The sequence below is a fragment of the Anas platyrhynchos genome, chromosome 11 (genome assembly GCF_047663525.1).
Source record: "Anas platyrhynchos isolate ZD024472 breed Pekin duck chromosome 11, IASCAAS_PekinDuck_T2T, whole genome shotgun sequence".
NCBI classification, from domain to species: Eukaryota; Metazoa; Chordata; class Aves; order Anseriformes; family Anatidae; genus Anas; species Anas platyrhynchos.
This window is the reverse complement of record NC_092597.1, coordinates 18,942,496-18,970,457: the sequence shown is the minus strand read 5'-3', so window position 1 is coordinate 18,970,457 and position 27,962 is coordinate 18,942,496. Positions and strand designations below refer to the sequence as shown.

At 56.0% G+C, this 27,962-nt stretch overlaps 1 protein-coding gene and 1 long non-coding RNA gene across 2 annotated transcripts; one reads left to right on the top strand and one right to left on the bottom strand.

Moving 5' to 3' along the window:
• The first annotated feature begins 1,506 nt into the window (after window positions 1–1,506).
• Window positions 1,507–26,190, top strand: RGMA (repulsive guidance molecule BMP co-receptor a). The gene is made up of 4 exons (XM_027465779.3): window positions 1,507–1,825; window positions 8,027–8,142; window positions 20,046–20,557; window positions 23,009–26,190. The coding sequence occupies exons 1-4, from the start codon at window positions 1,812–1,814 to the stop codon at window positions 23,717–23,719; spliced, it is 1,353 nt and encodes a 450-aa protein (XP_027321580.3). The 5' UTR covers window positions 1,507–1,811; the 3' UTR covers window positions 23,720–26,190.
• LOC140003452 (uncharacterized) lies at window positions 17,769–20,903 on the bottom strand. Its single transcript, XR_011812164.1, has 3 exons — window positions 20,495–20,903; window positions 19,822–19,952; window positions 17,769–19,217 (listed from the first exon to the last, which is right to left on the bottom strand). It is a non-coding gene; the product is annotated as an uncharacterized lncRNA (long non-coding RNA).
• Window positions 26,191–27,962: the final 1,772 nt, after the last annotated feature.

The window sequence follows — 27,962 nt, the reverse complement described above, 5'->3', positions numbered from 1 at the left end:
CTTGTGCTTTGTCTTCTCAGCAAAGCGCTGCTGCAGGACAGCCGAGACATGGATTGGTGGCAGCAAACCCCATGCTGTGGTAGCACCATGCCCAGGGGCTGCACCAGCAGCATTTCGGGGTGTGGGGCTCCAGCCCGACCCACTGCATGCACCCGCAGGAGGGCATGGGCTCGCGGCCACTTGTCCCCCATCCTCTTTGTGGCTCACTTGGGGTCCCCTGCAGAAGCTGTTTGCCTTCCCCGAGGTGGGATCTGTGCCTGATTCCCCTCCTGTGCCATGCCCCAGGCCCCGCAGGAGCAGCTCTGCTGTGCTGCAGCACCCACACACGGTATCCAGAACAGCAAACGGCTCCGGGCATCAGCGCTGCGGAAAGAAACGGCTCCTTCTGTGGCTGCTAACTCAGGTGGCACGCATCGGACTTTCCCCCAGCCTTTTCTCTGTCCTCACTTTAACCATTCATCCTCACGGGCGCTGTTCCTTTGTCAGGACTACGCACCCATCGCACCCACACGGAGGGAAAAGACCTCTTGGACGGCAGGGTTACGGCAGCAGGGCTGGTTAGGTTCGTTGTGATTAAATCCCATCCATTTTCTCATCTGTACCTCACACACCCTCAGCTCCCTGCTCAAGCCCGAGCCGTACGGGCACATTTTGCCTTCACTGCTGACTTAATCAAGCAGCAGAGAGCTGCTGTGTGCGCTGCAATTGTTGTCTCTGGTGGTAGAAAAAAAAATAGAGAGAGAAAAGGGGAGAAAGAAACACTTTGCAAAGGGCTGCTATTATCCACGCACGACGGCGACAGCATATTTAGCACGTCTGTGGCGCTGGGGCTGCAGTAATTAATTGCATGTCTGACACTCCGGCTGGCACAGCCTTGCACCCGGAGCTTTCCCAGAAACGCAGGCACCCATGCGGGCCAAACCCAGCCCCCCCAGAGCTCCGTGGGAGCTGGGTGCCCACCCCAGGCTCACCCCGATAGCTGGGGGGGGGCTGCAGGGGCTGGCTGGGTGCTGGTGCTGGCAGGGATGGGGGCTCCATGGGGGGCTGTCAGGGCAGCCCAGGGTCTCCAGCCCTTCCCCGGTGCCTGAAAGCTCCGTGCAGAGCATCCCCCTCCCTGCCCAGACCCCAGCCCTCCCCTCAACCCCCCATTAACAGAATGATGCTCTCAGTCACCATCAAGGGGTATCCCCCCATGTCCCCCCCAGTCCCCTTTCCCCTCCACACCCCCCGCTGCAGGTGGAGCATCCCCAAAGCTCCGAGGCTGGGGGAACCATACAAGCCCCCCTGTTCCTCCCCCAGCCCCTTTTCCTTGCCCAAGGGGTGCCGGAGGGGGGGGATTCAGCGGGGACCCCCCCATCTCCACCCTGGGGGGGGGGGCAGCTCCTGCCCTCCCTCCCCAGCCGCCTGCAGCTGAGATGCTGCTCCTAGTGCAGAGGGAAGGAGGGAGGAGGGAAGAAGGGAGGGAGGGAAAGAAGGAGGGAGGGAGGAGACCTCCCTATCTGGCTCTATCTCCTCCGCTGCCTCTCACATGCTCCGGGAAGGCGATGCGGCTCCCTGCGTCCCGCTGAGCGAGGCCCCGCTGCACCCCACCGGGGCTGCGCTGCCCAGGGCAGGGGGGGCCACCCCCCCCCCCCTTCCCCTTCCCCTGCCACTTCAGCTCTTTGGGCTTTTTTTTTTTTTAATTTTATTTATTTATTTTTATTTCATTCCCTCCCCCGTCTTCCTGGAGAAATACTAACTAATAATAAGAATTCATAATAAGAACAAGCCACCGCTCCCTGCGCCAACCCCGCGGCGGGCTGGAGAGGCTGATGCGGCCGCTAAGGTAAGGGGAGGGGATTTTGGGGGGGCTGTGCGGGGCCCCCCATGGCTGCATGCTGCCCCCAGCTCCCTGCATGGCCCTGGCCCCCGCAGTGGGACCCGGCGAGGCTGCTGGCCTCCGGCTGCCTCCTCCTGCTGCCTCCGCTTTTATCCCCAAACCCGGCTCTTCTCCCTCTTGCTCCGAGCCCGGCGTTTATTCCCCGCTGGTGGTTGCCACCCAAACTGCTCCCTCCTGGGCTCAGCCCGGTGAATAACCCCTTGCTAATTGGAAATATCTCCCCTCCCCGCCAACCCTCCCCAAATATTTTCCCCTTCCCGTTATAACGGGGCCGGTGGCCGGCAGCAGGACGGGAGCGCTTCATTTGCAGAGCTCTCCCCAAAGCCCTGGGGTCTCAAAGCTTCAGGGCGTGGGTTGAAGAGGGGTGACAGCTGCCCAGATGTGGCCACATCCCTTTGCAGGGGCAGCTGGAGCCCGGCTGGCCTTGCTCCTGCTGAACCAGCCCCGTAAAAAGCCCCAAATCCCAGTTGGGAGCGGCGTAAAGCTGCAGGATGTAGCCCCGAGGCAGGACACTCCGGAGGCACCAACCCGAGCGGCCCCTGTCGAGGCTTGCTTCCAGCCCGGGACCTGCACGCTGCTCTTCCTAACCATTATTGTACGTTTCGGGCGAGCGGGCTGCGTTTGCAAGACAGGTGCTTTTTGTTGTGGTGGTGGTTGGGAGGCAGGAGATGAAAGTTTGGTGTTGTTTTGATGTGATCCTTGATTGCTGCCTGTTGGAGTAATTGCATCGCAATTGCTCAGAGGTAGAATCAATTTCCCCAAATTGAGATTTTAATGGGAGCTCGCGAGCTGCTGTTATGTCATGTGGTTTAAGGCGGCGTTGGGTTGCATTTATTTTATAAACTGGATACTTTTGCAGGCGGCGCAGGGCTAACAGCACCACCCAGTGGGGCCCCAGCCCCAGCCGCCCCCAGCTGCTCCCCCGCCACAAAAGCTGCCGCCCGGCCCAGCTTCATTTCTTCCAATACCTACAGAAGGGCTGGATTCATTTTTTTTTTTTTTTTTAATTTTTCCCCATAAGGAGCATGTCTTTCCCAGATATTCAGGAAAATATTAAAAATCAGGCGGTGCCACTGTCATTTAGCATCTCATAACCGAGAGGCATCCCACGGGGGGCCGGATTGCTGGCCAGGAATTGGCAGAGGGGAACCTGGGCAAGGTGCTTGGGTTTCACCTGGGACCCTTTGAGCTCCCCTTTCTCAGCAGGCTGCAGGTGCAGATTTGCAGATGCTCAATGCCGTGCCCCACCTTTAATGGGGAGCCCCAGGAGGTGTCCTCGACTGACCTGTCAGGTAGAGGGGCGGAATTAGGGAGCTGTGTTTGCGCTTTCTCAAGACTCCAGTAGCTGTTAACAGCAGCAGAGAAAGACAAGGCTGCTTCGCTGTCCTGTTCCACGGCCTGTTTCTGTCTCCGCTGATGAACACCCAGAGCTGGGTGCGAATCCTTCCCTGCTGTTTATTTTGGGGCGCCTGAGGTTCGCCAACCTTTCCTGCCAAGCTGACACGTGGCCATTTCAACTTGCTCTCGGGCACCTCCCAGCCCTTCTTTTTTGTTAGAGAGGAGCCTAGACCTGTAGGAGATACACTAGAGAGACAGTACTGGATATATTTACCCCAAAGTGGAGGCCAGGCAAGGAAGAGAACTAAATCCACAGGAGGTGAAGGCCAGAACACAGGAGGGCTGCCCTGCGGAGGAGTCCGACCCCACCAGGCTTTTGCAGTGGGAAGAAGCGAAGGAACGCCACCAGCCAAAAACAAATGGACGTGATGACCTCGATCACACTGAAAATACCCCTCTGTGTCCCACTTTCTGTCATGGTGAGATGAGAAGCTTTCCTCCAGCCCATCTTCCCCTCGCCTTGCACAGCCTGGTGACTTCGAGGTGACTTTGTGGCACTTGGCGGAGCGAACCCGAAGCAGGATAAGCCCCGGCGACTTCAATTAGGGCCGCTGTTAATTAGTCACTCTCAGCAGATGCGAAGTTGCAAGTCAACAGCGCGCTGTTTCTCCTTTATTTATTGGTGCTACAAAGCCATATTTAATTCCACCTTCGACCCGCCGGCCTCTCTTTGCATAGGCAGATCGGCGAGTCTAATGTTCACAGAGGCAGCTGCGGGCCGGTGGATTATCTCAGCCGGGCAACTCTTTTCTGCACTTTGCCACGCAGGAGCCGGCCAACCTGCAAAGCCCAGCCCATGCCACCTCCTTCGCCTGCCCCATGAGGTCCCTGGGTGCTGGGGCAGGGATTTGGTGACACCTCGGGGGAACACCGGGCTCCTGGCTGCTGCTGCAGGCGTCCCAGAGCAGGGGCAGGTCAGGAGGGCACTGGGTTTAGACACTTGGTTGGCAGCTTCAAGGTGCCCAGCTCAGGGAGAGCTTCCATTCTTGCTGTCAGCCAGGAAAACTATAAAATAATAAAAGAAATTGGAAAAATTAGTAAAGGGGAGGTCTTTGAAATGAGCTGCAGTGTTGGCCAGCATCACAAACACAAAAGACGTGGAAAGATGAAGGGTGGGTTTTTCATTATTCTTGTTCTGAGGTTTTTTGCTCTAATAAGGGAATCTTTCAGAGCACAGGTGTTTGCTTTTAATTCCACGAGCATTTTGGAATCGGTTCCCAAACCTCCCCAGATAATCATTTGGGGGTTTCCACTACAAACTTCCCTTCCTCCTTTAGGGAGTGATTAGCTTTTCGCTGCTTAACCCAAGCACGTATCAACACCGAACGCCTCAGGATTAGCTTCCTGCCCTGCTGATCACAGCTTACCCCAGCCAGGACACAAACAGCACCCGCTGGACACCTTGTCCCAAGGCAGAGAAGGCAAAGGCACACATGCTGCAGCTCTGTGGGGGTTCATTGCATGGAGGGAAGTTCACGGGAGAGTCAGGAGCAGACCAGGAGTCCTCTAACTACTAGTTACACTCCTCAGAAATACCCATATTTACTATTTTAGCCATATAATTACAGGTGTTGAATAATTCCATTAGGAAGGCAGCAAGGGGAGGCATCGCCTATAAACCTTAGGGTTCAAATTAGGCACATTCCTCCAGCCCCGCTGAAGCCCACAGACATGCACGGTGTGGCACGGGGCAGAGCGCCCTGGGAAAGGGTCAGAAAAGCCAAGTTCAGACCAGCGGTGTGGGCTGAGCATCCCTCGGGAGCTGTGATCTCCCTGCAAATAGCCAGCAGGATGCTACGGGCTCACACTGGCCATGATTCTTCCGCGCTTGGCACCTGGATGCTCAGAAGCTCACACCCCTCTGTAACGAGGTTAAACATGGGAACCGAGGTGTGGATGCCCACGGATGTGCCTTTGCCCCCGCGCAGAGCCTCAGAGGTGTTTGCAGTTCAGCGGCGGGTGGTTGCCCACATGCTGTGTGCAAGGAGCTCCGAGTCCAGGCTCCACGAAGGAAAGAAGCAGGGGAAAACGGGATCAGCGCTCCCCAGTTCTCCAATTCCAAGCTGAGACAGCCCCATCAGGCAAGGCAGAGATCCGAATTTCGCCCAGCCTGCATTTCAGTGGGCGATTTTCAGCCCAGGTCTTTGATCCAGCTATCAGAAAGGTGAAGGTTGTTTGAAAAACGTGGATCGGGGAGCGGGAGCTGCAGAAGCGCACCTTATTTGGGGCCTTTTCCTGCTCTGCAGCTATGGCTTGGACACATCTGTTGTTTTCTCCAGCGAAATCCGCTGCTTTGATCGGTGCCAAAAACAGCAATCCCATTTGCAATGCGTGATGCAACTGAGCAAAATCAAGGAGCAATTGCTTTATGAACTGGAGCCAGGGGCACCAGCGCACGGCTGTGCAGCAGCGCACTTCTCCCGAAGCCAAAGGCAGAAGCTCCAACAAGGATCTGATCTTAAAAATAACGCCTCAGACTGGGTCCCAGCTCATCATTTCAATGCCTCATCTTGCCACAAGACAGCAATACCAAAGGGGGGCTGGAGGTCAAATCCAGCTGGAGGTGCTATTTAGCAGCTGGATTTGAAAAGTTGGCCATGCGGCCCGTTTGTGCCTTAAAAACAAATAGATCACGTTGTATGTCATCGGCCTGGGGAAGAGCAGGAGGGATATTTCCACAGATTGAACCGAAATCAAGGCTTGCATTGTAGGAGAGCAGGGTGAGAGCAAGGGGAAGGCATTTGGGGCCTACAGCCCCTTCCCCTGGCTTCCTCGCGGGCCCCCTCCAGCTCCAGCTGCCCACACATCCCCTCGGCAGGCATTTCTTCTTGGGTGGTAGCAGCAGCTGGCAGGGCTTGGACATATTTGCCCCTGTTTGACATCCCCCACAAAGAGGTGCTTGGGGTAGGCGTTCCTCCCACACTGCCTCTGCTACAGGTCTGGATGCGGCCTGCCAGCTTTCATCTCCTGCCCGGCTCTGGCAGCAGTCCCGCACACGCAGCTCCCCCCCAACTCCGGTGGACATCACCCGAGTGCAGCTGTAGGAGGATCAGGACCGAGACGGATCTCCCGTCAGGCAGGCAAGGCCCCAGGAGTTTTGGATCCCATCTGGGTCCCAGATGGAAAAGCTTCAGCAGTTTTAATTCCGGACAAGGCCCCAGCGAAGCACCTCCTTCAGCTGCAGCGCCGGGGCCAGACGCACGGCAATGCTCCTGGGGCACCGACCTCCATCTCCTCTTCCTCAGCTCCCTCTGCAGGGATACCTCTTGTGGCTGAATCACGGGGAGGAAAGAACAAACTCCTCTTGGAGCTGTGAAGCTGCTGTCACGCCACGAAGCGTCCTTGAGGCAGAGAAGGGGATTTCCAAGGACAGCTGGAAGCGAGTCAAGGAGTACCCCTGGCCCCTGACACCCGCAGGAGGAAGGCCCCTTGTCAGAGGGGTGGCGGAGAGCAGCCAGCATCCCTTCCTCCTTTGTAAAACACCCCCGAGAGAAAGGAGATAAAACATTAGGACGGCGAGGGGGCACTCCATCAAAGGAGGGCTAATGATCTAAAACAAGGAAGTTAAAGCGCATTAATTAAAGCGTATTACACCCGTGGGCACTCTCATTCAGCACTGGAGTTGTCTTAGCTCGCTGTGGCTAAAGCATCCTGCGAGGGGAATTTTAAGCAGACCCAAGTGGGCTGCTCGGGGGGTGCTTCCCTCCTGGCTTCGCCTTTTGCTGGGTGGAGCAGAGCCCGGGGACGGCTGCAGGTCCGACCTGCTCGCCTCGTCCTGCTGTGGCATCGCAGGGGGAGGAAAAGGGCAGGATTTTGGAGCCCGGGAGGCAAACACCCGTGTGCTCCCTGCTGCTGCTCCATCCATGTGGCTGGGGAGCAGGGAGGGGGATCCCGGCACTGCCACCTGCCCCCTGCTGCTACAGCGAGACCCCCGGGACCACCATATGGGTGCAGCCGGTGGGATTTGTCCCCAAAAAGCAAAAGGACGGGCTGCACACCCAGGGCACAGCTCTGCGTGACCTTCTGCAGCATCCAGCACCCAGCTGGTGGCTGGACGGGGGGGTCCCACCAGCTGTCCTCTCCCAGAGCTCCTATATTTGCCCTTTACAGACCCATTTGGGGCTTTAAAACACCTGGAAGGGTGGCAGAAAGCTTGCACCCACCCCGCAGGGTGGCACGGAGCAGCTGCGTGTGCCAGGGGCGAGGGCACGGCCTCGCCTTCCCCAGCCCAGCCTGCCCCACGCCGCACCCCCAAGTCTCATTGTAGAGAGGCTGGAAAAAAAAAAAAAATACACATCCTCCCATAGTGCAGGCTCTCCCCAAAATGCCTGTACCCGGGGGGGTCTCTCCGTGCCCCCCCTGCCTCCCTCCCATGGCCGCGGAGCGGTGCCCGCCCCTTCCCCGCGGCCGGCGGCGCGCATTGGCAGGCGGCGGGGTGATGGAGGGGAGGGGAGGGGACGGCGGCTGCAGGAGGGGAGGGGAGGAGAGGAGGAGGAGGAGGAAAAAAGGAGGAGGAGGAGGAGGAACAGGCTGGGTAATCTCGCAGTGCAGAGGCCACCGGAGCTGGGGCCACCCGTCCCTGCATCGCTCCGCGGAGCCATGTGGGGCTTTTGATTTTTGTTTTTTCTTCCCCGTTCCTTCTTTCGATTGATTTATTTCCCCCCCGCCCCCCCCTTTTTTTTTCCTCTCTTCCCTTCTTTTTTTTTTTTCTTCTTTTTTTTTTTTTTTTTTTTTAAACTCTTCTTCCAGGGAGAGGATAGTGGTTAAAGCTCGAGCTGGATGGATGGGTATGGGGAGAGGGGCAGGATCCACAGCCCTGGGACTTTTCCAAATCCTCCCTGTCTTTCTCTGCATCTTCCCTTCAGGTAAGGAACGGCCTCGTTTTCAAGATTATTTCCCCGTGTTTCTCGCAGACCTCCGGCTCAGTTCCCCTGCCCGTGGGCCTCTTTTCTCCCTCCCTCTCTTTGCAGCAGTTTGCCACATGTTGAAAATAAGCCGGGAGAGAAGGGGAGGGAAGGGGGGGGGGCTCGGATTTTGGTGCTCCCCCTGCCTCCTCCCCAAGCCTTGGCGGAGGCTGCTGCTCCCTGCCCTCACCTTCTTTGTCTCCCCGCTGCCTCCTCCCGGGAAAGGAGACGGTCGGAAAAAAGAAAATAAAAATAAAAATGAAAGGAAAAAAAAAAAGAAAATCAGAAAAAGGAAAAAAAGAAAAAGGAGGGAAAAAAAGAGGGGGGGGGGGAGAAAAAAGGAAAAAAGAAAAAGGAAAAAAAAGCCCCAGCCAAGGGGCTGGAGGTGACAGGGGCCAGGCAGGTTCCGCCGTGCCCATCCCGGGGGTGCGATGAAATTTGGGGGCTGGGGTGGGGGCAGATGAACGCCCCCGGTGCCAGATCCGTGCCCGTGCGCGCCCCGCCGGGGGCTCGGAGCGGAGCCCCCCCCGCTTTGCGCTCCGAAAGGGGCAAAGCAGAGAGGGCTCGGGGAGGAAAAGGGGGGTGCTGCTTTGGGGGTTTGGGGCAGGATCGGGCCCGGAGGAGGGGGGGGCACAGCCCTGAGACCCCCCCCACCCCCCGTGGGGCCGCGCTGCGCACCTGGGGCCCGGCGGCGAAGGATGCGCGGGGGGCGCGGAGCGCGGTGTGTGCCCCCCCCGGCTCCTTCCCCGGCCTCTCTCGGGTTGTGCAGGCTTCGCACCGTGTTTTGGCTGCGAAAAAAATAAAATTAAAAATCCCCGTTCCCTTGGCCTGGCCGAGGGGGGTGCAAGCAAATGGCTGGGGGGCACCCAAGGGCCCCCCCCCCGCCCGCGCCTTGCGCCTCTCGCTCGGCCCCCGGCCCGCATCCCCCGGTTGTTTGCATTGTGTCAGAAAAGGAGAGAATTTCAGAATTACAGCTGAAAACGCCATCTGTTTCCAATGAATCCCCCATAGTTTTTCACAATGTTTTTGGCAGATCTCTGCCTGCAAATTCCTTCAAGCCCTGAGTGCTTGTTTTTGTTGGGGGAGGGGAAGCCGAGTCCACAGAGGCGGATTTGTTCCTTCCCAAACTCTCCAGTTTCTTTACCTCCTTTTTTTTTTTTTTCCTTTTTTTTTTTTTTTTAACATTTGCAAAGAAGGGGGGAAAAAAAGACCCGAGCGAAAGCAGGAGGGAGAAAGAAAAACCCTGGCGCTTCACCCTCCCGGTTTGTTTATCTTCTCGTTTTAGCCAAACTTTCCCTTTTTACATTTTTAACTCGCCCCTGCCTTTCTTTTGCATAACCGTAGGTGCAGCAGTCTTGCACACACATGCAGCAAATAAATAAAGAGCTGCTCTACGCCCTTCCTCCCCCTTCTCCCTCCTAGCCCAGATGCAGGAAAGCGAACCCGGCCAGTGCTGCGCTTAGCACAGGGCTGCCCCCAGCCCTGACCCTGCTGAAACCCCAATTTTTTGGGGGGGGAAAAACCCCTCTTGGTGCACCCATAATGCCCTTTCCCGAGCGGTTGGGGCTGGGAGATTTACGGTGCAAGAAAGAACTTGATAGGCGATCTGGCTGCCTGCTTTGTTTGATTCTCCCTTCAGCAGTCAAATAAGGTGCAAAGAACTGGCAAAACGGGGCGATCCGGAGCCGGCGGGAGCGGGGCGCAGACGGAGCCGGGGCTGCCCGTGCGCGCTGCTGGGGGGCTCGCTGCCAGTTTGGGGGCTGGGAAGATAGGGAAAGGGGGATGCTTCCCTGAAGCTTCCTTCACCCTTTTTTCTTTTTTTTTTTTGTCCCAATGGGGGAGTTTGCGGGGTTTCAGCAGCACCCCAAAGAGGCGGTGTGACCCCAGTGAGACTTCGTGGCCCCCCAAACCCAAGCTGACAGGGGCTGCTCGAGGCAGCCCACGCGGGGCCCGGCATGTCGGATCAGTGCCTGGCCGAGTCCTGCCCTATTTATTTATTTGCTTAACCCCCCCCTACGCGCATAGCCCGGGCTGGATTCCCGCTTGTGCTGCTTTCACACCAACAGCTTCACCCCGATCTCGGCACCGAGCACCCTTGGGTGCTGCCCCCCTGGGGTCAGGGTGAGCGGTGGGCACCTGGGGCTGTCCCACGGTGGTCAGCTGTCCCCTGCCAGTGCCTCCCAGCTGGGGCTGCACTGAGTTTTCTTGCAAATCCTTTTGTACCCAGCCAGCAAAACCCTTCTGAAAACCAGGCTTCAGGCTTTGCTCTCCCCCTTGTCCTGTGGCTCGCTTCAGCTTTCCCGGGCTGTGGCTCTCCTCGGCTGATTTGCCTGCAACACGCCACTGCCTCCAAAAAACAAATGGGATTTTCTGCCCTTGGTCCATGCAGGCGAGGTGGCCGATTCCTAGTAAGGACCCGGCCCTACAGGAGGTGTGCAGATCGGTTATAAACGCCTTTTGTCTCGGCGGCAGGGAGGGATGGGATCGCAGCGTTAAGCCAAAATTGAGGAGGGGGGCTCGGAGGAGGCTGCAAGCAGCTCCCCTCCAGCGGGGCCGGGAGGATGGCGCCTGTGCGGGACATTGTCAGGGCAGGGAAAGGAGGGAGGGATTCAAACGTAAACCTGGAAATATTTTGGCTTCCTTGTTTTGCTGCTTGCTGCTCTCGTACTTGGAACAGGGAGTCCTCTGCGACTGCCAGCCAGGCTCAGTGTGAGGCTGAGCGGAGGCGCTGGGTTTTTAACACAGATGGGGTGGATGCCTTGCTTTTTGTCCCCAAAAGTCGCTTTCCTGAGATCCCAGGCTCTTGCTTGCTGGGACTGGGGTGGTATCAGGCATGACTTCAGGTTTACAATGGCAGCAGCCAAGGTTTCTTCTTCTGTGCGGCCTAAGCAGCTGCACCGAGACGGGTGTGTGCGTGAAAGTGCTCACAGAGCTGTGCAGCCCTAAAAACTTCCTAACCCCAGGCTTCGCTGGGGCTCTGCACCAACCTGCTGTTCCCAGAGAGCTGGGCCACAGTGACAACGAGCTCTGTGGGCTCCCCTCAGGCTGAGCCCATGAACCACCCATAGCTCTGGCAGGGCTGCGTGTGTCCCCCCCAGCTCCCTGGGGGTGAGCAAAAAATAAGGAAATCAAAAATGAGGGTGTTTGGCCCGGTTGGATGGGTGTCCTGGGGTGCTGCTGGGTTTGCTTTGCTTTGCCCATCGCAGCAGATGCCAAACGTGGAATGAGGGGCAGCAATAGGGAGTGTGAGAACCCAGGACCCAAATTAAAATTGGGGTTCCAGGTAGTTTGAAGGGGGCTCTGTGGCCTCAGGATGGATACAAACCCAGAGGAACGTGGGGATGGATGGAGGATGCTTGGAGATGCAGCCGTGATGGGGCAGGTGAGGGGACCCCATCCTTGTCCTGGCAGATCCTGTCCCCATGCTGCAGGTCAGGAGGGAGCTGTTGGGGGCACAGCCCTGCGTGGCACCAGGAGCACACTTCCGAAAGGAGAGCCACTATGTGCCTTTAAAAAGCTCTGCAACCTGCACTTGGCAGCTGCTCGGATTAAAAGAGCTCCCATCACCAAGACATTTATTCCCTTGTCCGTGAGCTCTCAAAATAACAGGGCGTTCGATTGCAGCCTGGAGATTGCTTTGCACTCAAGTGCAGCCGGGCTGAGTAAATCACTGCTTCACCAGCTGAAATTCCTGCAGCAAGGGGGAGAATTGAATTATGTCCAACTGCAAAACCAGATGCCATCCCCTTGATGAAGTCATAGGGCTCTCGCTGCGGAGAACAAGCTGGCTCCTACACACACGCACCCTCTCAGGCACAGACTGAGCAGCTCTGTGCAATGTCCCGGCCATGGTGCATGGGGCCCAGAGGCCCTGGAGATACAAGGACAGCGAAGCCTTCGGGGTGCGTTGCCAGCAGGGTGTTGAGGTCTTCTTTCCAGTTCTCGAGCGTCAAGGAGAGCTTGGCTGTTGAGTTCCCAGCAAGCAGAGCTCGCCCTGAGTATAAGGGGGGTTTTGTGGGTCAGGCAGAGAGCAAGCTTCGCATGAGCCTGAAGTATTTTCTGCTCCCTGGGTTTTCTCTCCTTCCCGAACAGCTGTTGATTTTGGTCCCCAAAGCTCTAACAGCAACCTGTGGCAGTTTGGTTTGCTGACCAGTTACCTTTTTTCTTGCTGTGTGATGCTTCTGAGGTGACGAGGACGTGTGGCAGGGACAGATTCTGGCGCTGGGCTTTGCAGCCCACGGGAGGCGAGAGCACATCTCCGGTCTCCCAGGGATGGGAAGATGAGGCTGGGCAATGGGGAGCTGCAGGACAGGAAGGGATTAGGCCCAAAGTTACTCTAAGTTGCTTTTTCTCATAAAAGATCCATGCAGGCAGCTCGGTCCCTGTGCATCCCAAGCATAGCCACAGCATTTGTTTGGGTGCCCACCTGGGTTTTGGGTAGACTTGTGGGGCCGTCACAGCTGCCGTGCCACCCCACGCCCCGCGCGCAAATCAACGCCTCCAACGGAGATGCCGCAATTTTTTTGGCAGGCGTTTAATTGTATAAATTTGCCTCATCCAGATTTATGTGCTCCGGGCTTTTCTCCATCTCCTCATTTTGTGTCTCATTTACCTCTGCGTTTGAAGGGTTGAAATTTCACAAGAGCACAGCGGGGATGATTATTCCTAGAGGGAATCCACACCTGTAAGCATCAAGCGCTTCCCTGCCAGCCCTGCCGCGGCCCGGGCGAGGAGGAGGAGGGCGAGGGACCCGCTGCCACACCTGGGGGGCCCGCGGGCGCTGGTGGGTGGCAGCTGTGCCTTCAAACGCTTCTCAAAGGCACCCTGGGAAAACGGCTTCGGCGCAAGGTGCTGGAAACCCAAACCAGCCCCGTGGGAGCCGTGCTGGAGAGCTGCCCCACCGCAGGGCTGGTGGTCGGTGGAGGTGGCCACAGGCTCCTTGTGCAGAGTCTGGGTACTGATGTCCTTTTTCTGGAGGGCTGGGGACAGGTGGTGGTGGTGGAGGAGGCTGAGGGTGATGCTTTGTGAAGAGGAGGAGAAAAATACCTTGTTCCCCACCGGGCTCGTCTTGAGTGAATCCCTGCATGGCCTCAGCATCCTCACCTGTAAAATTGAGCGCTCCAGAGGAGGTTTACACGCTCCCAGGAATGGTTGGTGTTGGGAGAGCAGCTGGGACCTCCCAGGGAAGGCCCAGGTGGGCAGTCCTGGCACAACAGAGCCCCACTTCCCATCCCGTCGTGTGCCGTGGTGTTTGTTGGCATCCTTCTGCAGACGAAGACTCGATGAAGGTCGCTTCTCTCCCTCCTCTTCCTCCATCCACCAGCTCTCAGTCTGCATCCGTGGAGCAAAACCCACCACCATGACCCCAGGCTGCTTCTTCAACAGCTGTGGCAAGGGCACTGCTGAAGCCTGAATCCCACCGTGAAGCTGAAGAGCAAAACGAGCCAGCCTACAACTCTGTTGCTATAAATGCTTGTCCTTCCTTCCAGTCCATCGTGCCTCCCGAACTCGTGAAGATTTGCTGATACCTCAGGGCAGCATCTTCAGCTTCCTACAGCCCCAGCTGTGAGCTCCAAGGCTGTAGTTGCTGCCCCCTCCAGTGGTGCCAGAGATCCCATCTCCCTGCGGGGGGATGCTGGGGTGGACCTGGAGGAGCGATGCTGGCCAGGCATCACCAGCAGCATGGCCAGCAGGCTGGGGGGTGGTGCACTTGCTCCTAAGCACGCCGTGTCTGCAGTAAGAGGATTCCAGGAGCCAAAAGAGCTGAGTAAGTGACAGGAGTGTCATGGGCTGCTTCGACAGCATCCATCACTTTGTGCCGTGCCCGGTGAAGGCACTGACTGACTCTGCTGTTTTCCTGCATGTGCTTGCTCCGTGTTGCTGCAATGCCAGGAGAGGGGAGGTGGGGAACCATGAAGTCAGCACCGAGGACATGAGGGAGGTGCTGCAGTGACAGAGACCAGAAAACTCCTTCTGCGTTCTCCTTTTTGACAACCTGGCAAGGCCTTTCCACAGCATCCTCTTGAGCAAGATGAGGCCTGGACTAAAAGAGAGACGCTGCAGATTCACCCAGAGCTCCGAGCACGCCCTTCACCTGCCTTTAGCACATCCTCAGCCTTTGCCAGCGAGCGCACAGAGCCCAGGCCCTGGCATGGAAGGTGCCTATGCCGAGCCAACCTCCCCATGCCCAACGCCCTGCCAAATGGCAGCTCCAGCCCTTGGAGAGAGGCAGGTTTATTTTTCTCCTGCAGCTCCGTCCTCCTGGTCCTCCTCCCCCCGCTCCAGTGCAGCTGAAACCTGAGCTGATCCCTTTGCACATGGGTAATTTATTGGTCTATTGGGCTTTTCTTGATGGCAAATTGCATTGTCTTTCTTCCTGGGTTGAGGCTTTGGAGCAGTTTGCTGCATTCCTGCAGCTCTTTTCTCAGGGCTGATCTTTCACACCCCCTCTGAGCACAGTCAAATCAGTTTTATTGGGCCTCTTTGTTATGCAAACGAGGCAATAATAACCAGGCTATTATTCGGCAAGATTGGGTCTGATTAGCAGTTCAAAGGAGGTCGCTGGAAGAGCCCGGCATGGCCAGCAAGGCCGGGGACGGGTCGTGGGGCTGGATGCAAGGGTGAAGCCACTCGTCCCCTTGGGTCTTACCTCAGGCTCCCAAAATCTTGAAGGAAGAGGTCCCCTCAGCAGTGTTTTGAGGAGCAATCTGAATTTTTAAATTTTTTTTTTAAAACTCTTTTTCCCATCATTCTTTTGCGAGCGGTGGCCGGCCAGGAGCTGGAGCTGGTAGAAGTCGCTGGTATTTAGCACCTCCGAGAATCGTGCCTTTCCTATTGAGGTGTCAGCATAAATATGTTTATTTAGATTACTTAAATAAATATGTGTTTAGGAGCCTAAGTCTACGTGCTCAGATGTGAGGCCAAAGGTAATTACGTTTTACTGTGTTCTCCGAAAAAAAGCCCTTTTACTGCATGTGTGAGGCTTGCACATCTACACCTCAATCCATGGATTTGGAAAAACGCAGGATGATGTATTTGCATCACATGTGGGTGATGAAATACTTTCCAGCCCGTTAGTAACCAGGAGGATATTAAACAACATCTCTGAGCAGTGAACGCTTTAAAATTAACAGGTCTGGTTAACATGCACCCAAGAGTCTTAAAAGGATTGGCTTTTGCTTACTGAAACTAATTTCCAGTAATTCTCATTGCTAGAGAAATTACAGGGGAAGAGACGAATTGTTGGTTTTGTGCTGGTTTTCTGAACGAGCATGATTTGGGTAAATGAAATCCCGGTAACCTGACACCAGCCGAAGGGAAAATAGGGGGCACTGATAATTAGAAGGCTGTTAAAGTTTGGCTGTTAAAGTTGGATGCGTGCATGCAGTCGGTCTGAACGCTTAATTTAATAGCGTGCAGTCTAGCGGAGATGTGCTGTAGGGGAGCACAGCGTGGCTCTGGCCGGCACCTCCAGACATGGCCGCGTGCTGGGGCTGCCTGAAGGCTGATTTTTTGGAGCAGGGGAGTGAGCTTTATGCAATGCAGAGAGAGAAAACTGCGATTTTTGTGTGCCCGGGCAGGGGCGAGCGCACGGCCCACGTCCCGTTGGGGTGGTGAATTTTGCAGAGAAACCTCCTGCCGTGGGGAAGGGAGGCAGCAGGCTGATTGTAGGGCTGGGCAAACACCTTCCAGTGGGAACTTAAAAGTGCAAACCGTTTAGCTTATCTGGAGGATTGACAAGTGACTTGATTGCAGTGTGTAAATATCTTTGCGGGAAACACGCTGGGTACTAACGGACTTTTTACTGCTTTGGAGAAAATTGCTGGTTCTTTTTATGTCCTTACAATGAAGTCAGATAAAATCCACTTAGGACCAAGACCTACGTTTTGTAGAGGTGATAAACTCCTGAAACAGGGGCAGCTTTTCAGCCCGCAGCCACCTCGGGCTGCGGAAGTCCTCGGGGAGGTGCACTTGAACAAACACAGGCACCCGGCTACGTGCAGGCCGACTGTCGTGGGCCGGGCAATTTAATGTTCTTTTTTCCTGACTTTAAACTTTCCTAAACTGCCAGCCTCCAGGTACCGAAGGAAATGTCATACCTTGTTTGAGTGGCACCGAGTCGCCGAAAGGAGAAGCGCTGAGGCTGGGGAGGTGGCTGGGCTACCAGGGGTTGAAGCCACACGTCGGAGGCACCGTTTGGTCCCTGGGACAAAGGTCCCTCTGCGGCAGGCCGGGGTGGCAGTGTCACCCAGCCATGAGAGCGTCACGCAGGTCCTGCAGAGCCTCACTGGGTTCCTGGTTGAGAGGGGTTCGTTTCCGTGCTAAGTCATCTGTGGTTGAAAAACAGATCCGTTGTGAGTAGATGGAAAATAGATTACGTGAAATTGAATAAACATCGCTCCTTGGCCCGGGTACAAATGAGCCTGCGCGGCCGTGCCAAAGCTGCTGCCAGGGGACAAGGCACGGCGGGGAGCAGGGCACGTTTCCTTTCCTCTGAGGTGGCTTTTTGCTGCGTCCCCAGCACGGTGGCAGTGGTGGCAGCCACGTGGCTCAACCCGAGGCTGAGTCACGCAGGTGCCTGCGAGCCCGAGGTGCCGCACAATCGCCACATTGAGCAGGCGGGCACAGGAAGACCGAGGCTGTGCCAGCCAGTGACTGGGAGCAAAGCCACACCGAGCCCTGCCTGCAAACCCCTGGCCATCCGACCCCCAGTCCCCATTCCCACCCCACCACAGGGAGATGAGGAAGCGCTGCCCCTCGTGCAGCCCCCCAAGGCTTTGCCAAACCACCGGGGCGATGGGAGAAGTGTCCATGGCAAAGCACAGGCGTGCACGGCCCCGCTCGCACACCGCCCCTGCGCGCCGCCGCCAAGGCACCTGGCTTGGAAATCTGGCCTTATATGGGGCCATGAGCGAAACAGCAAAAAGGGGACCGGTGCCAAAACCCGAGCGATAACATCTTAAAGAAGAACGCTCCCCCTTCAGGCCCAGGGAGGAAAGAGAGAGGCTTCCTTGTCCTCCTGTTAGTTTTGTTTCTTTTAAATCGGGACCTTATAAAGTCAGGAGTGACCCTTGGTGGTGCAGCAGCGTGGGATGCTTGGCGCAGGGACGTGTTCGGCACTGGGTATCGGGGGCAGTTTTGCAGCAGGGGCTGCCCAAGGGGTCACTGCCTGCTACAGTGCCATGGCCCCAGCTTCCTCTGTGGTGGTTTTGCAGAGGCACGTTGCTTGATGTCCCTCCAGGAAGGTCATCATCCCTCGGAGACAGGAGGAAAGCCTCCCTCCCCTGCAGCTCAGCCAGCCTGCTCTGTGTGTAGGCTGCCGCAGGTCATGGCTGCATCTCCCGATCCTAGTAAATGAAGCGTGCCCTTAAAGAGCAACAGGCTGTGGCTTTACTCCTGCTACAAATCCCATCAGAAGGGCTGGAGCAGCCCACAGGCTGGGCTGCCCTGCATAGCTCATCCCAGTGCCTTGCTAAGAGTAGGGGCTGGTGGTCCTGCCCATCCAGGGATATGTCCTCCTGCTTCTCCTGGGGCCGTGCTGCTGCCATGTCTGTCTGCAGGGATGGTGCATTGGGTTTTGTGCAGCCTCAGGGCACCCCCAAGCACTGCATTAGGTATAACTGCTGGGAGAGCAAGGCTCCTGGGGCCACAGGTAGATGGAGTAGCCGGCAGTGGCATGGTTGCGCTTCTCCATGTTCCTTTAGCTCGTACCTTCCATCTGGAGGATCTGCAAAGCCACGCTGCGAGTCTCTCAGCAGAGATGCAGTTTCCTTATTTCACACCTCAGTAAACCAACATCCATCCTGCTTGCACTCCCCGTGCCAGCAAACTGACTTGTTCCCATCATTCTGATGGTTTCACCAAAACTGTGGCATGCGTGAGGTTGCCTGTGTTAACGCCGCCGTTCCTCAGAGCAGCCACCTCAAATACCCTCCTTTCCTTTTCCCTCTGTGTTCAGGCACTGCGTTAGCTATAGCATGCTGTAGCAGCCGTATGCAGATGTATATCCTCCAGAGCCAAGATGCTCGGCGTTGGGGATCCAGGCTTTTGTGTCTGTGGGTAACAAGCCGTTCCCAGCCATCTCTCATCCAGGAAAAACACCGAGCGATGCTCTGCACTGCGAGTCAGCTGGCAGTGATGGCCCACTGATAAGCAAAGTGTCCTTGGTGGAAATCCAAATGCTCAGGGCTGAGAAGGGAGGGAATGTGAATTTATGAATTCTTCTAAATCTGTCCCATAAATGCAGAAGGCTTAGCAGAAATGCCAACCCCTGTCCCAGGCTTGTTATCAGGTCACCTCCGGCTGATGGCAAGTGAAAGCAGGACACAAAGGTCTCAGTTCTCACAGGTTTTAATTGGACATTGCCAAGATGAAACAGCTCCTGGGTTCTCGGAGCTGTTGCTAGCATCAGAATTTATTAAACATGTATTTTGAAACTGCGAGGAACCTGTCACCGTTTCCTATTTGCACTTCACTCTTCTTGGAAGGAGAGAGCAGACAGGCTTCCTTAAAGCTGGACTGCTGAGTACTTTATAGCCTTGGTGTGCCCTCCTGATTTTCCAGCACCAACTATGTTTAGGTTTCCAGCACTGCAGTGTTTGAAACTAAAACATACTGTTTTCCCTGCAACAATGCCGGGTTTTGTAACTTTCTCTTTAAACAAATCTGAAATTATTTTGGCACAGATACGTTGCCAGCCTCCTTCTAAACAAATGCCGAGACAGGAATATACGTGTATGCCTGCGCGAGGCACCGCAAAAGCATCTGGAAATGGTGGGGCTTTTTCTCTTGTTGCTCCGCTGCCTTTTGTGCCTGATCCCATCCAGTCTGCAAGCCTTCTGAAGGGGTTGATTAAGAGGAGAGGAAGGAAAACACCATGAATTTTAAGTGGTGTGAGCCCGGGTTCACCCAGCAGGGCTCCAAATTGGCACAGGCAGAGAGCAGTGTCTGTGCGACGTTCAATGGAGGCCATGTGCTTCTGCACAGCTGCTTTCAACTCTGCTCCAGGGAAGCCACACAGCCCTGGGGAATAGGCACTGGGGAGGGAAAAGAAGCAAAAAAATAGAAATTCAGGATCCAAATTTCCTTTGCTTTCCTCCAGCTTGCCAGCAAGTACTGAGCCCAGTGGAGCTCTGCTGCCTTCAGCTTCTCCATCTGGAGAAAGGCAGGCGGGCGAGCGGGGCGGCTGGCACCCTGCACCCTGCCGTGCCGGTTTTTCTCCTCTGCGTCAGCCTCTTGTTCTCTCCCCATGGGCTGTGGCAAGGAACGGGCCTCCTGCCTTGTCCCTGGGTTCCCCCAGCACCCGTGGGGTGCAGCGCTTGGTGTCGTGGGGGATGCTCCAGGAGAGGGGCTCCCAGGGGTCTCCCCAAGCCAAAGAGGAGGAGTAGGAAGGCCTGCAGATTTTTGCCGTGGTGGAAACAGAGCTAAACACGCAGTAATTCACAGAGTTTTCAATGTCAAGCCCTAAAAAGGCATAAAAAAATGCCACTGTATCTCTCACCACATTAATAACCCCATTCTATATCCTACCATATTAATGCCCCGGCCTTATCTTGTTAATGAATACATCCCATTGTTCCCCACCCTGGTTTTCCCCCCAGGAGCATTCATCTAAAGGCTGGTTGCTCTTTCCCTTCTTGCCTTCAATTGGGGCAGATCCTGTTGGTTTCCTTGGCTTTGAGGAGCCTCCCGTAAGAGCCGGGTCATGTGAGAGGGTCACATCTGGTGAACGAGGTCGCATCACGCGCTGCGGCCAACATCAGGAGGTCGGGCTGCGGGAGGGGAGCACCAGCTTTTTTTGCCGGGGATGGAGTTGGTAACTCAAACGTTGACCATTTCATGTTTTCCTCCCACCCTCCACGCAGTGACGTCTCCATGCAAGATCCTCAAGTGCAACTCTGAGTTCTGGGCGGCCACGTCGGGCACCCACCACCTGGGCGCGGAGGAGGCCCCCGAGTTCTGCACGGCGCTGCGCGCCTACGCGCACTGCACCCGCCGCACCGCCCGCACCTGCAGGGGCGACCTGGCCTACCACTCGGCCGTGCATGGCATAGACGATCTCATGGTGCAGCACAACTGCTCCAAGGATGGCCCCACGTCCCAACCCCGCCTCCGGACATTGCCCCCCGGGGACAGCCAGGAGCGCTCCGACAGCCCCGAAATCTGCCACTACGAGAAGAGCTTTCACAAACACTCGGCCACCCCCAACTATACTCACTGCGGGCTCTTCGGGGACCCCCACCTCAGGACTTTCACGGACACCTTCCAGACCTGCAAGGTGCAAGGGGCCTGGCCGCTCATAGACAATAACTACCTGAACGTCCAGGTCACCAACACGCCGGTGCTGCCTGGCTCCTCGGCCACCGCCACCAGCAAGGTGAGCCTCGGGCATAGCCTTGTGAGCAGGGGTGGAGGTACTTTTGCACACCCTTTCCACCATCAGTCTCTTCCACCATCTGCACATCTCCCTAGGGAAGTATGAGAGTGGGTAGGAGCACCTCATAAACACGAGCACACGGCTGTAAATGCCAGATGCCCATCCAGGCTTTCTTCTTCTGTCCCCACTTGTATTTATATGCCCAAGGTTTCTTCCTGGGCATGCCCAGCCCCATTATGGTTACCAAGCTCAGGTGCTGCAGTTCAGAAGGCAATCATGGCCAAAAGAGGGGGATGGCAAATTAAGAGGGCTCCCACCTGAGAGACTCCAGGTGCACAGACAGACCGGGAATGATGGCAGCACTTACGGAAGACACCTGAGATCCAAGTAGGGAGCTAGGCTCCTCCAGCTGCCTTCCTGTTGCCCAGGCTTGTAATTGTCTCTCTGGTTTGCAGCCAGATTGTGGCATTTTGTGGGGTACAGTCTGCTCTGGCAGTGCTGTGACAGCCTGAGTAAACATTGCAGAGGAACAGAGTGAGCACTGAGAAAACCCAAGGGCAAACACGCTGTTGTGACACAGCAGGCCTTGTGTGACAGCCTCGGGTTCAGGAGAGACCAGCAGCTGACATGCTGTCACATTGCCCTGTGGTGTGTGTGCTCTAAAGCTGAAACCACTTGTGCCAAGATATGGGAGGCTCAGGAGGAGGCGTCTTGCTCCTGGAAGGTGACCTGTCCCACAGTGCCTGGGACACCTGCCGGTCCCTGAGCGAGGGGAGAGCTGAGTAGCAGGAGCAGGACGGGCTGTGCAGTTCCCAGAGCCACCGCTTCTCAGCTCTGCCCATGACCATTTCAGCCTGAGCTGGAGCTGGCATTTTGGTCTTGACATGTCCCTAATAAACTTCCTTAGAGATGCCTGATGCTCTCAACTCCTTACCTACCAAAATGCATTCAAAACTTGCCGATGCCTTGCAAATAAGTCTGGCTTGAGGGAGGTGGTCCCTTAAGGACACAGGGACCTACGATTTCTAGGCAGGAACTCAAGATCACCACTTTAATTGAGCCCTTTTTCTGCCTCACGGGCTTGTGGTGAGGAGAAATTAGTCATGAGATCTGCAGCACGAGCTATGGGAAGCGTTACTGGGTCACTGCTAGAGGACCATGTGCTGCTGGAAAGGACGGGAGCCTCTTGGTCCAAGGGGCTCTTTGTGTTTCTGCTTGAGAGTCTCTGACCTTATCCTTATTCCTTCAGGCAGAGACAGGGCTGGACCCAGAGAAGGACTCTGGGAGGAGTAGTGTAGCCCGAAGGCCAGGGCAAGGTGGTGCCTCAGGACATGGCTGAGGAGGGGACAACAAGGCTGCCGTGGGGCTGGGAGTGTCTGTGTGCTGAGGGGAGGAGTGCTGGGAGAGCGGGACATTGCCAGAGCTCTGTTCCTGATGGGATCACAAGTTCTGGAGCCAGCACCGTGCTCAGCCCGGGCCTTGGGGTGCCTCCCTTTGTACCCTGTCCTCGGCCTATCTGCCACGTGGCTGCGGGAGCTGCCTCTCCTCCGGCCCTGCCCCGCTCCCCACACAGCAGCTGGGTCTCAGTCTGCTCCTTCATGGGGGGTGTCCCCCTTCCAATTCCTCCCTCAGGGAAAGAGGAGCCAACTCCCATTTTCCTCCTCCTTGTCAGGCCTTCCCCGCAAAGCCAGGTTGGCAAAGGAGGAGGAAGGGCTGTGAGGTGATTTCTTCACCGAGGGACCCAGGTTTGAACCGGTTGATGGTGGGGAGGATGTTGGGCTCAGTCTGCACCTGCAGCCCTTCCAGGAGAGCCTGCCCACTTCAACACCCCGAATGCACGTGGGTCTGCGTGGTTGTGATGGAGCACAACATGGCCCCGGGGGGCAGAGGAGAAGACCCTGTTGGTTCACAAACAGCCAGGGAGGGGAGGAGGCTGGGCCTGTGGGATGTAAATACCATGGGAGCCAGAGAAGCTCCACCACCTACAGGAGTCAGGGCTCGTCCCCCTCTGCTGGCTGCCAGGCCCTGGAGGCAAGACGGCGCTGCGTGCTCCGGCATGCCACCACAAGCCTGCGACTAGTGATACTCCAACCAGCCCCAGCTGCATGGGAGCCGCCGTGTTGGGCCTGCTGATAACAGCACGGATCCAGGGGGGACATCACGTCCAGCCTCTGGGGCTTGCCTCCACGCATGGTGTCCTCAGCTCTGAAGCGGGATGACCGTGTCTAAAAGTGCCTAAAAGCTGGGGCAGCCACCTATGGGTGTATAAAATTTGGGGCAACTTCTTAGGAGGAAGTGTTTACCCATGAACTAGGCTGTGCTCCTGGCTGGGTTGAGCAGACAGCTCCTCCACCTCCCACACTGATCCTGGGGGTGGCTGTGTGCTCTTGGGTGGTCAGCACTGGTTGTAACCCTCTGCCTTTTTTTTTCCTCCTTTACTCCCCCTGCCAGCTCACCATCATTTTCAAGAGCTTCCAGGAGTGCGTGGACCAGAAAGTGTACCAGGCGGAGATGGACGAGCTCCCCGCTGCCTTTGCTGATGGCTCCAAGAACGGTGGGGACAAGCACGGAGCCAACAGCCTGAAGATCACTGAGAAGGTGTCGGGGCAGCACATCGAGATCCAGGCAAAGTACATCGGCACCACCATCGTGGTGAGGCAGGTGGGCCGCTACCTCACCTTTGCCGTCCGCATGCCGGAGGAGGTGGTCAATGCCGTGGAGGACCGGGACAGTCAGGGCCTCTACCTGTGCCTCCGCGGTTGTCCGCTCAACCAACAGATTGACTTCCAGACCTTCCGCTCGGCTCAGGCCGCCGAGGGTCGCGCTCGCAGGAAGGGGCCCAGCCTGCAGGCTCCCCCCGAGGCTTTCACGTACGAATCGGCCACGGCCAAGTGCAGGGAAAAGCTGCCCGTCGAGGACCTCTACTTCCAGTCCTGCGTCTTCGACCTCCTGACCACGGGGGACGTCAACTTCATGCTGGCTGCTTATTACGCCTTTGAGGACGTGAAGATGCTTCACTCCAACAAAGACAAATTGCACCTCTATGAAAGGACACGGGACCTAGCCCCAGGCAACGCGGCTCCCTCGGGGCTCCCCCAGTCCCCTCCTGCCCTCTGGGTTGCACTGCTGTGTTTGAGTCAGTGTTGGCTGGGTTTGTTATAGAGGTTTGCTCCCTCGCACTGTGGGGCAAGGGGAGCAGGAGGGGATGAGGGACAAGACAGCAGCGCTGGACGAGGAGAGTTTGGTTAGGGGATCCAGTGAGGAGTGAAAGGATCGTCCTCAGATCTCAGCCCCTCTCTCCAGCACCTGGTCCTCCCCAGTTCTTGTGCAGGAGGAACGTGATGCTCCCGGGACAAGTCGGGAGATTTTGCTGGACTGCACCTCGAGTAGTCCTTCCTCACATCCCATCATCCTCATCCTCGTCCTCCCCGTAGTGAGGGTGCTGGGGAACCCCACCTCCTTGCACGGCACCCCAGTGGTCCCGAGAATGCTCGTGGTGACTGTGATGTTGGAATGTGTGAACGTGGCTTTGTGTTAGGGAGCCATGAGCATGACGGGGCTGGGCTCCGTTGTTTTGGGCTGTGCACATTCACACAGCCCCATCGCTGCAGGAGGCGATGCAAAAGCAGCAGGTAGGGGCTGAAACGGTGGGGCTGGCCACAGAGAAGAACGAGGCACCTTCTGGGTAGAAGGAGGACGTGTTCCTCAAGCTTTGGCTTGTGTTCTCTGTGGTTCAAAGGGCATCTCCAATTTTAGCCACTTCTTTCAGCTGATTCACTCCATAGTTCTATTTCTGGCTCCCTTGTCTCTGCCCAGACCCACTGAGGACTCTTGATTGCGACAGGAGAAACCTGGCCAGTATTCAACTGATTTCTTTAACTTCTGCCTGGCGACGGACGAGCTCCTTGCGCCATTTACTCCCCTAAAACTGGCAGTGGGGAGGCTGCTCAGTGGGAGACCCCCTCCATGCCCCCTCAAGCCCCACAACCCCTTGCCTGCCCACGGATCAGCCAGGTCCTGGAGCAGGAACGTCCCTCTCTTGTTTGTTTGCTGCTAGGTCTCTGCTCTGCTCCTCGTCCTGGGGCCGTGACTCACAACCCCATTGCAGACCTGTTGCACCTTAAGCCCTTCTGGGCTTGACTCTGGAATGGGGCAATGTTAGAAATCCAGCCAGGAGACAGGATGCAGCAGAGGACCCCCCCCAACACCCCCCAAATATCTGTTCCCTGCCTCAAAATCGTTGATAATCTCCCTTCCCCACCACGTTGTGCTGCCCAACCTCTTCCTCTCCATGTTCCTCTGTGGTTCACCTCATTGCTCACTGAACAAACAGCGAGACCACCTTTGGTCTGCATCTTGGAGACCTCTTTATGGATTTCCCCTCCTTTCCTCAGGGGGAATTTCCCAGAACTCAACCCCAAAATGTGTCACCCTTGGGGGAACCTTCTGCTCAAGGGAGGTCTCTGGGCATGACGAGACAAGCTAGCACCAAAAGAGGTGGGAATAGGCTACATTTGGCAGTCTGAACTGGTGCCAAGAGGCAGCCTGGTGTAAATACTCAATGTGACTATTCATTGTGTCCTAACAGCTCTAGAGCTCCATTTGTAAAGCAGCAGAGAAATGCAAAATTGTGTCAATGGATGTAATTTATATTGTCTCTTTAATATATAGAGCCCTGGCATTGATCTCGTGTGACTGTACAGATGAAGAGTTGTAATTGGTTTTTAAGTGTTTAAGGAAAGAAAAGTAACAAACATACAAACAAAACAAAAACAAAAAAAAAAAGATGTGTTTACTACTTTGCTCCTTGCTTTGTTTGCTGGTGCCCCAGGTATTCTGTTTAGGCAGATTTTAAAATAAGGATATCACAGTTTGGCAGCACTGAGGAGACCAACCACTGGACCCCGCGGCATGGGACAGTTCGGCTTCCCGAAGCACTAATTGCTCAGCCAGGCTGATTTGGACTTTTTGTTTCCCATATTAAAGAAAAATCCAAATATTTGTCTCTTGAAATTCAAAACCCAAGTTTTGAAAGCCTAAATTTCTCACTGGCTATGGGGAAACACTTGTTTCTTGCCATATTACCCCACAGATAACAGCTACTGTGCAAAGCATCCCCTCTGAAGACACGCTGCTTCGCAAACGGGATCTAAGCTGGCCAAGCCACAGCATGCCAATAAGGCCATCCTTCCCATAAGACCTCCCTTTCCTATAAAGCAATCACCCTCTTACACATTTGCTGTGGCTCGGGGGTAATTTAAAGCCAAGGAAATTATATTTGATTACCACATGGCTCAGTGCCACTGTCCAGGTGAGCGCTCCAGTGGTGGTCAGCTGTCGTAGGGTGGTTGGGGTATCCCTATTTTAGAAGCAAACAGTGAAGCACTTTATTTTGGTTGTGTTTGACCCAGTTCTGGTTAAAGGTGAAGTGTGGCCAAGAAAGACCCGATACTTGGAAACAAAAGAAATACCTAGGTAAAGGGGGGACGTTATGAGAATGTCCCCCACCTCCTCCCTGCGTTCAGACCCACGGGAGTGTCACCACGTGTATATACTGTAAATTATTTATTGAGAGAAATGCAAGTAAAGTTTGAGGTTTTTTTGACAATAAATTAGTGGGTCTCGTTTTGTTCCCTGTGTGTTGTATGGTGCTGTTCACCACTCGCTGCAATTGCTATCCCATTTCTGCATTCTCCCTGAAGCAGCTTGCTTCAGTCCAAAGACACTTTGACAGCTCATCTCTGTCCAAAAACTCTCATAATTTTGCTCTGGGGTTTTATTTATTTACAGCCAAATGAGAAAAGGGGATGGTGCGGAACAACTATAGCTAATAAACCATCTGAGCCTGCCTCTCTGGGTAATGAAAGGAGCCAAGCCAAGCAGGGTGCCATGGCCCTGCCCCTCCCTCACGCATCGTTCTTGGCTCCAGTCGGGTTTGGTAGTGCCCTCTGATGAGGGAAACCAAAACTGCACTTCTCTGGTTCATTTTCCTCTTTGAAAAGCTGACCTGCTGCCTGATCCAGCAGCAGGGGCTGGGAGGCTGCGAAAGCCGGGTGGGATGTGGGCTGTGGGATGTGGGCTGAAGACACGCACTATTTGGGTAAATTCACACAAAGACATTGAGCACCAGAGATCTGAGAGAGAAACACAACCTTGCTCTCTGTCAGAGCCCTGAGCAGCTGGCAGGGGTTGGAAAGGGCATGGGAGGCAAACCCACCCACTCAGCCACCACTTGCAGCAGCTCCCAGGAGCTCAGCAGATGGGACAAGGGGTTGGTGCCCCCCAAGTGGCCAAGATGCTCCCATCCTTGCTGCTCCTGTGCGGCGCTGAAGCTTGCCCACGAGGTGAGCAGCAGCAGGAGGCACAGGCCGTGCAGGGACACCATGCACAGGGGCAGCAGTGACCCTGCCAAGGGTTCCTACTAGTTCTAGGTGAAACTTGCAGGCTGAAGCTCTGCAGTCAGGGAGGACACAGCCATAATCCCTGTGGGCAGCTCCTTCAGGCTCCAAGCGGGGCTGAGGCCATTCCTAGAGGAGGATCATGCCAGCTCAGCTCCAGGCCTGTCCCTTCCTACTCTTCTCCCATCCAAAGCACAGCATCTCATAGAGAAAAGCTGTTCAATTCCCACAGCCTGCTGTCTCGGGCACGGTGTCAAGCCCCGTTTCAGCTGTGCCTGCCCATCCCCAGGCCCCAGGCTGGGATTTCGGCTGCTCCGAGCTTCACGTCCCGCTGCTGGGGGCGAGCAGCCCACCACGGCCACCCACGGGCCTGGCAGCCCTTCGCACGCAGGTGGCTGCGAGGAACCACAAGCACAAATATTGTTCAGCGAAATATAGCTTTTCTCTGGGAACCGGCTGCCCTCTAGAGGGTCCGCTCTGGCATGGCGTGAAGCAAAGCCGGGGCCTTCCCGGCCTCCCTGCCGCCATGAGGCAGGGCTGGGGGTCCTGCTCCCACAGCGGCGCGATGGCTTTGCTGGCCACCCTGGGCGATGAGTCCCCTTGCCAAAAAAAGCCAAGCGAGCTGGCAGGAGGCTAAAAACCAAGTTTTAGCCTGCATCATGCAGACACAGCCCAGCCCCAGCCCTGTCCTGCCCAGCACCCTGGGATGGCCAAGGTCTGTGTCCTCATGGAGGAGATGCTCCTGTGGGACCACCCGCAGGACTTTGTGACCTGTGTGGGTGTCCCTTCTAATTCGGGATATTATGTTATCAGACCTGCCTGACTGGGAGATACAGGGGGTTGTATCACACCAAGGGATCATTTCTCCTTCAGCTTGCACAGGCACTCAGGGTTTAAGTGTTCACAGCACGGTGCTGATGTCCCCAGCATACGAGTGCCACACGCATGCCCCCCATGCCCAGATCCTTACCTGCCCCATTGCTCTGGCTTGCCAGGCCCATGGCTTC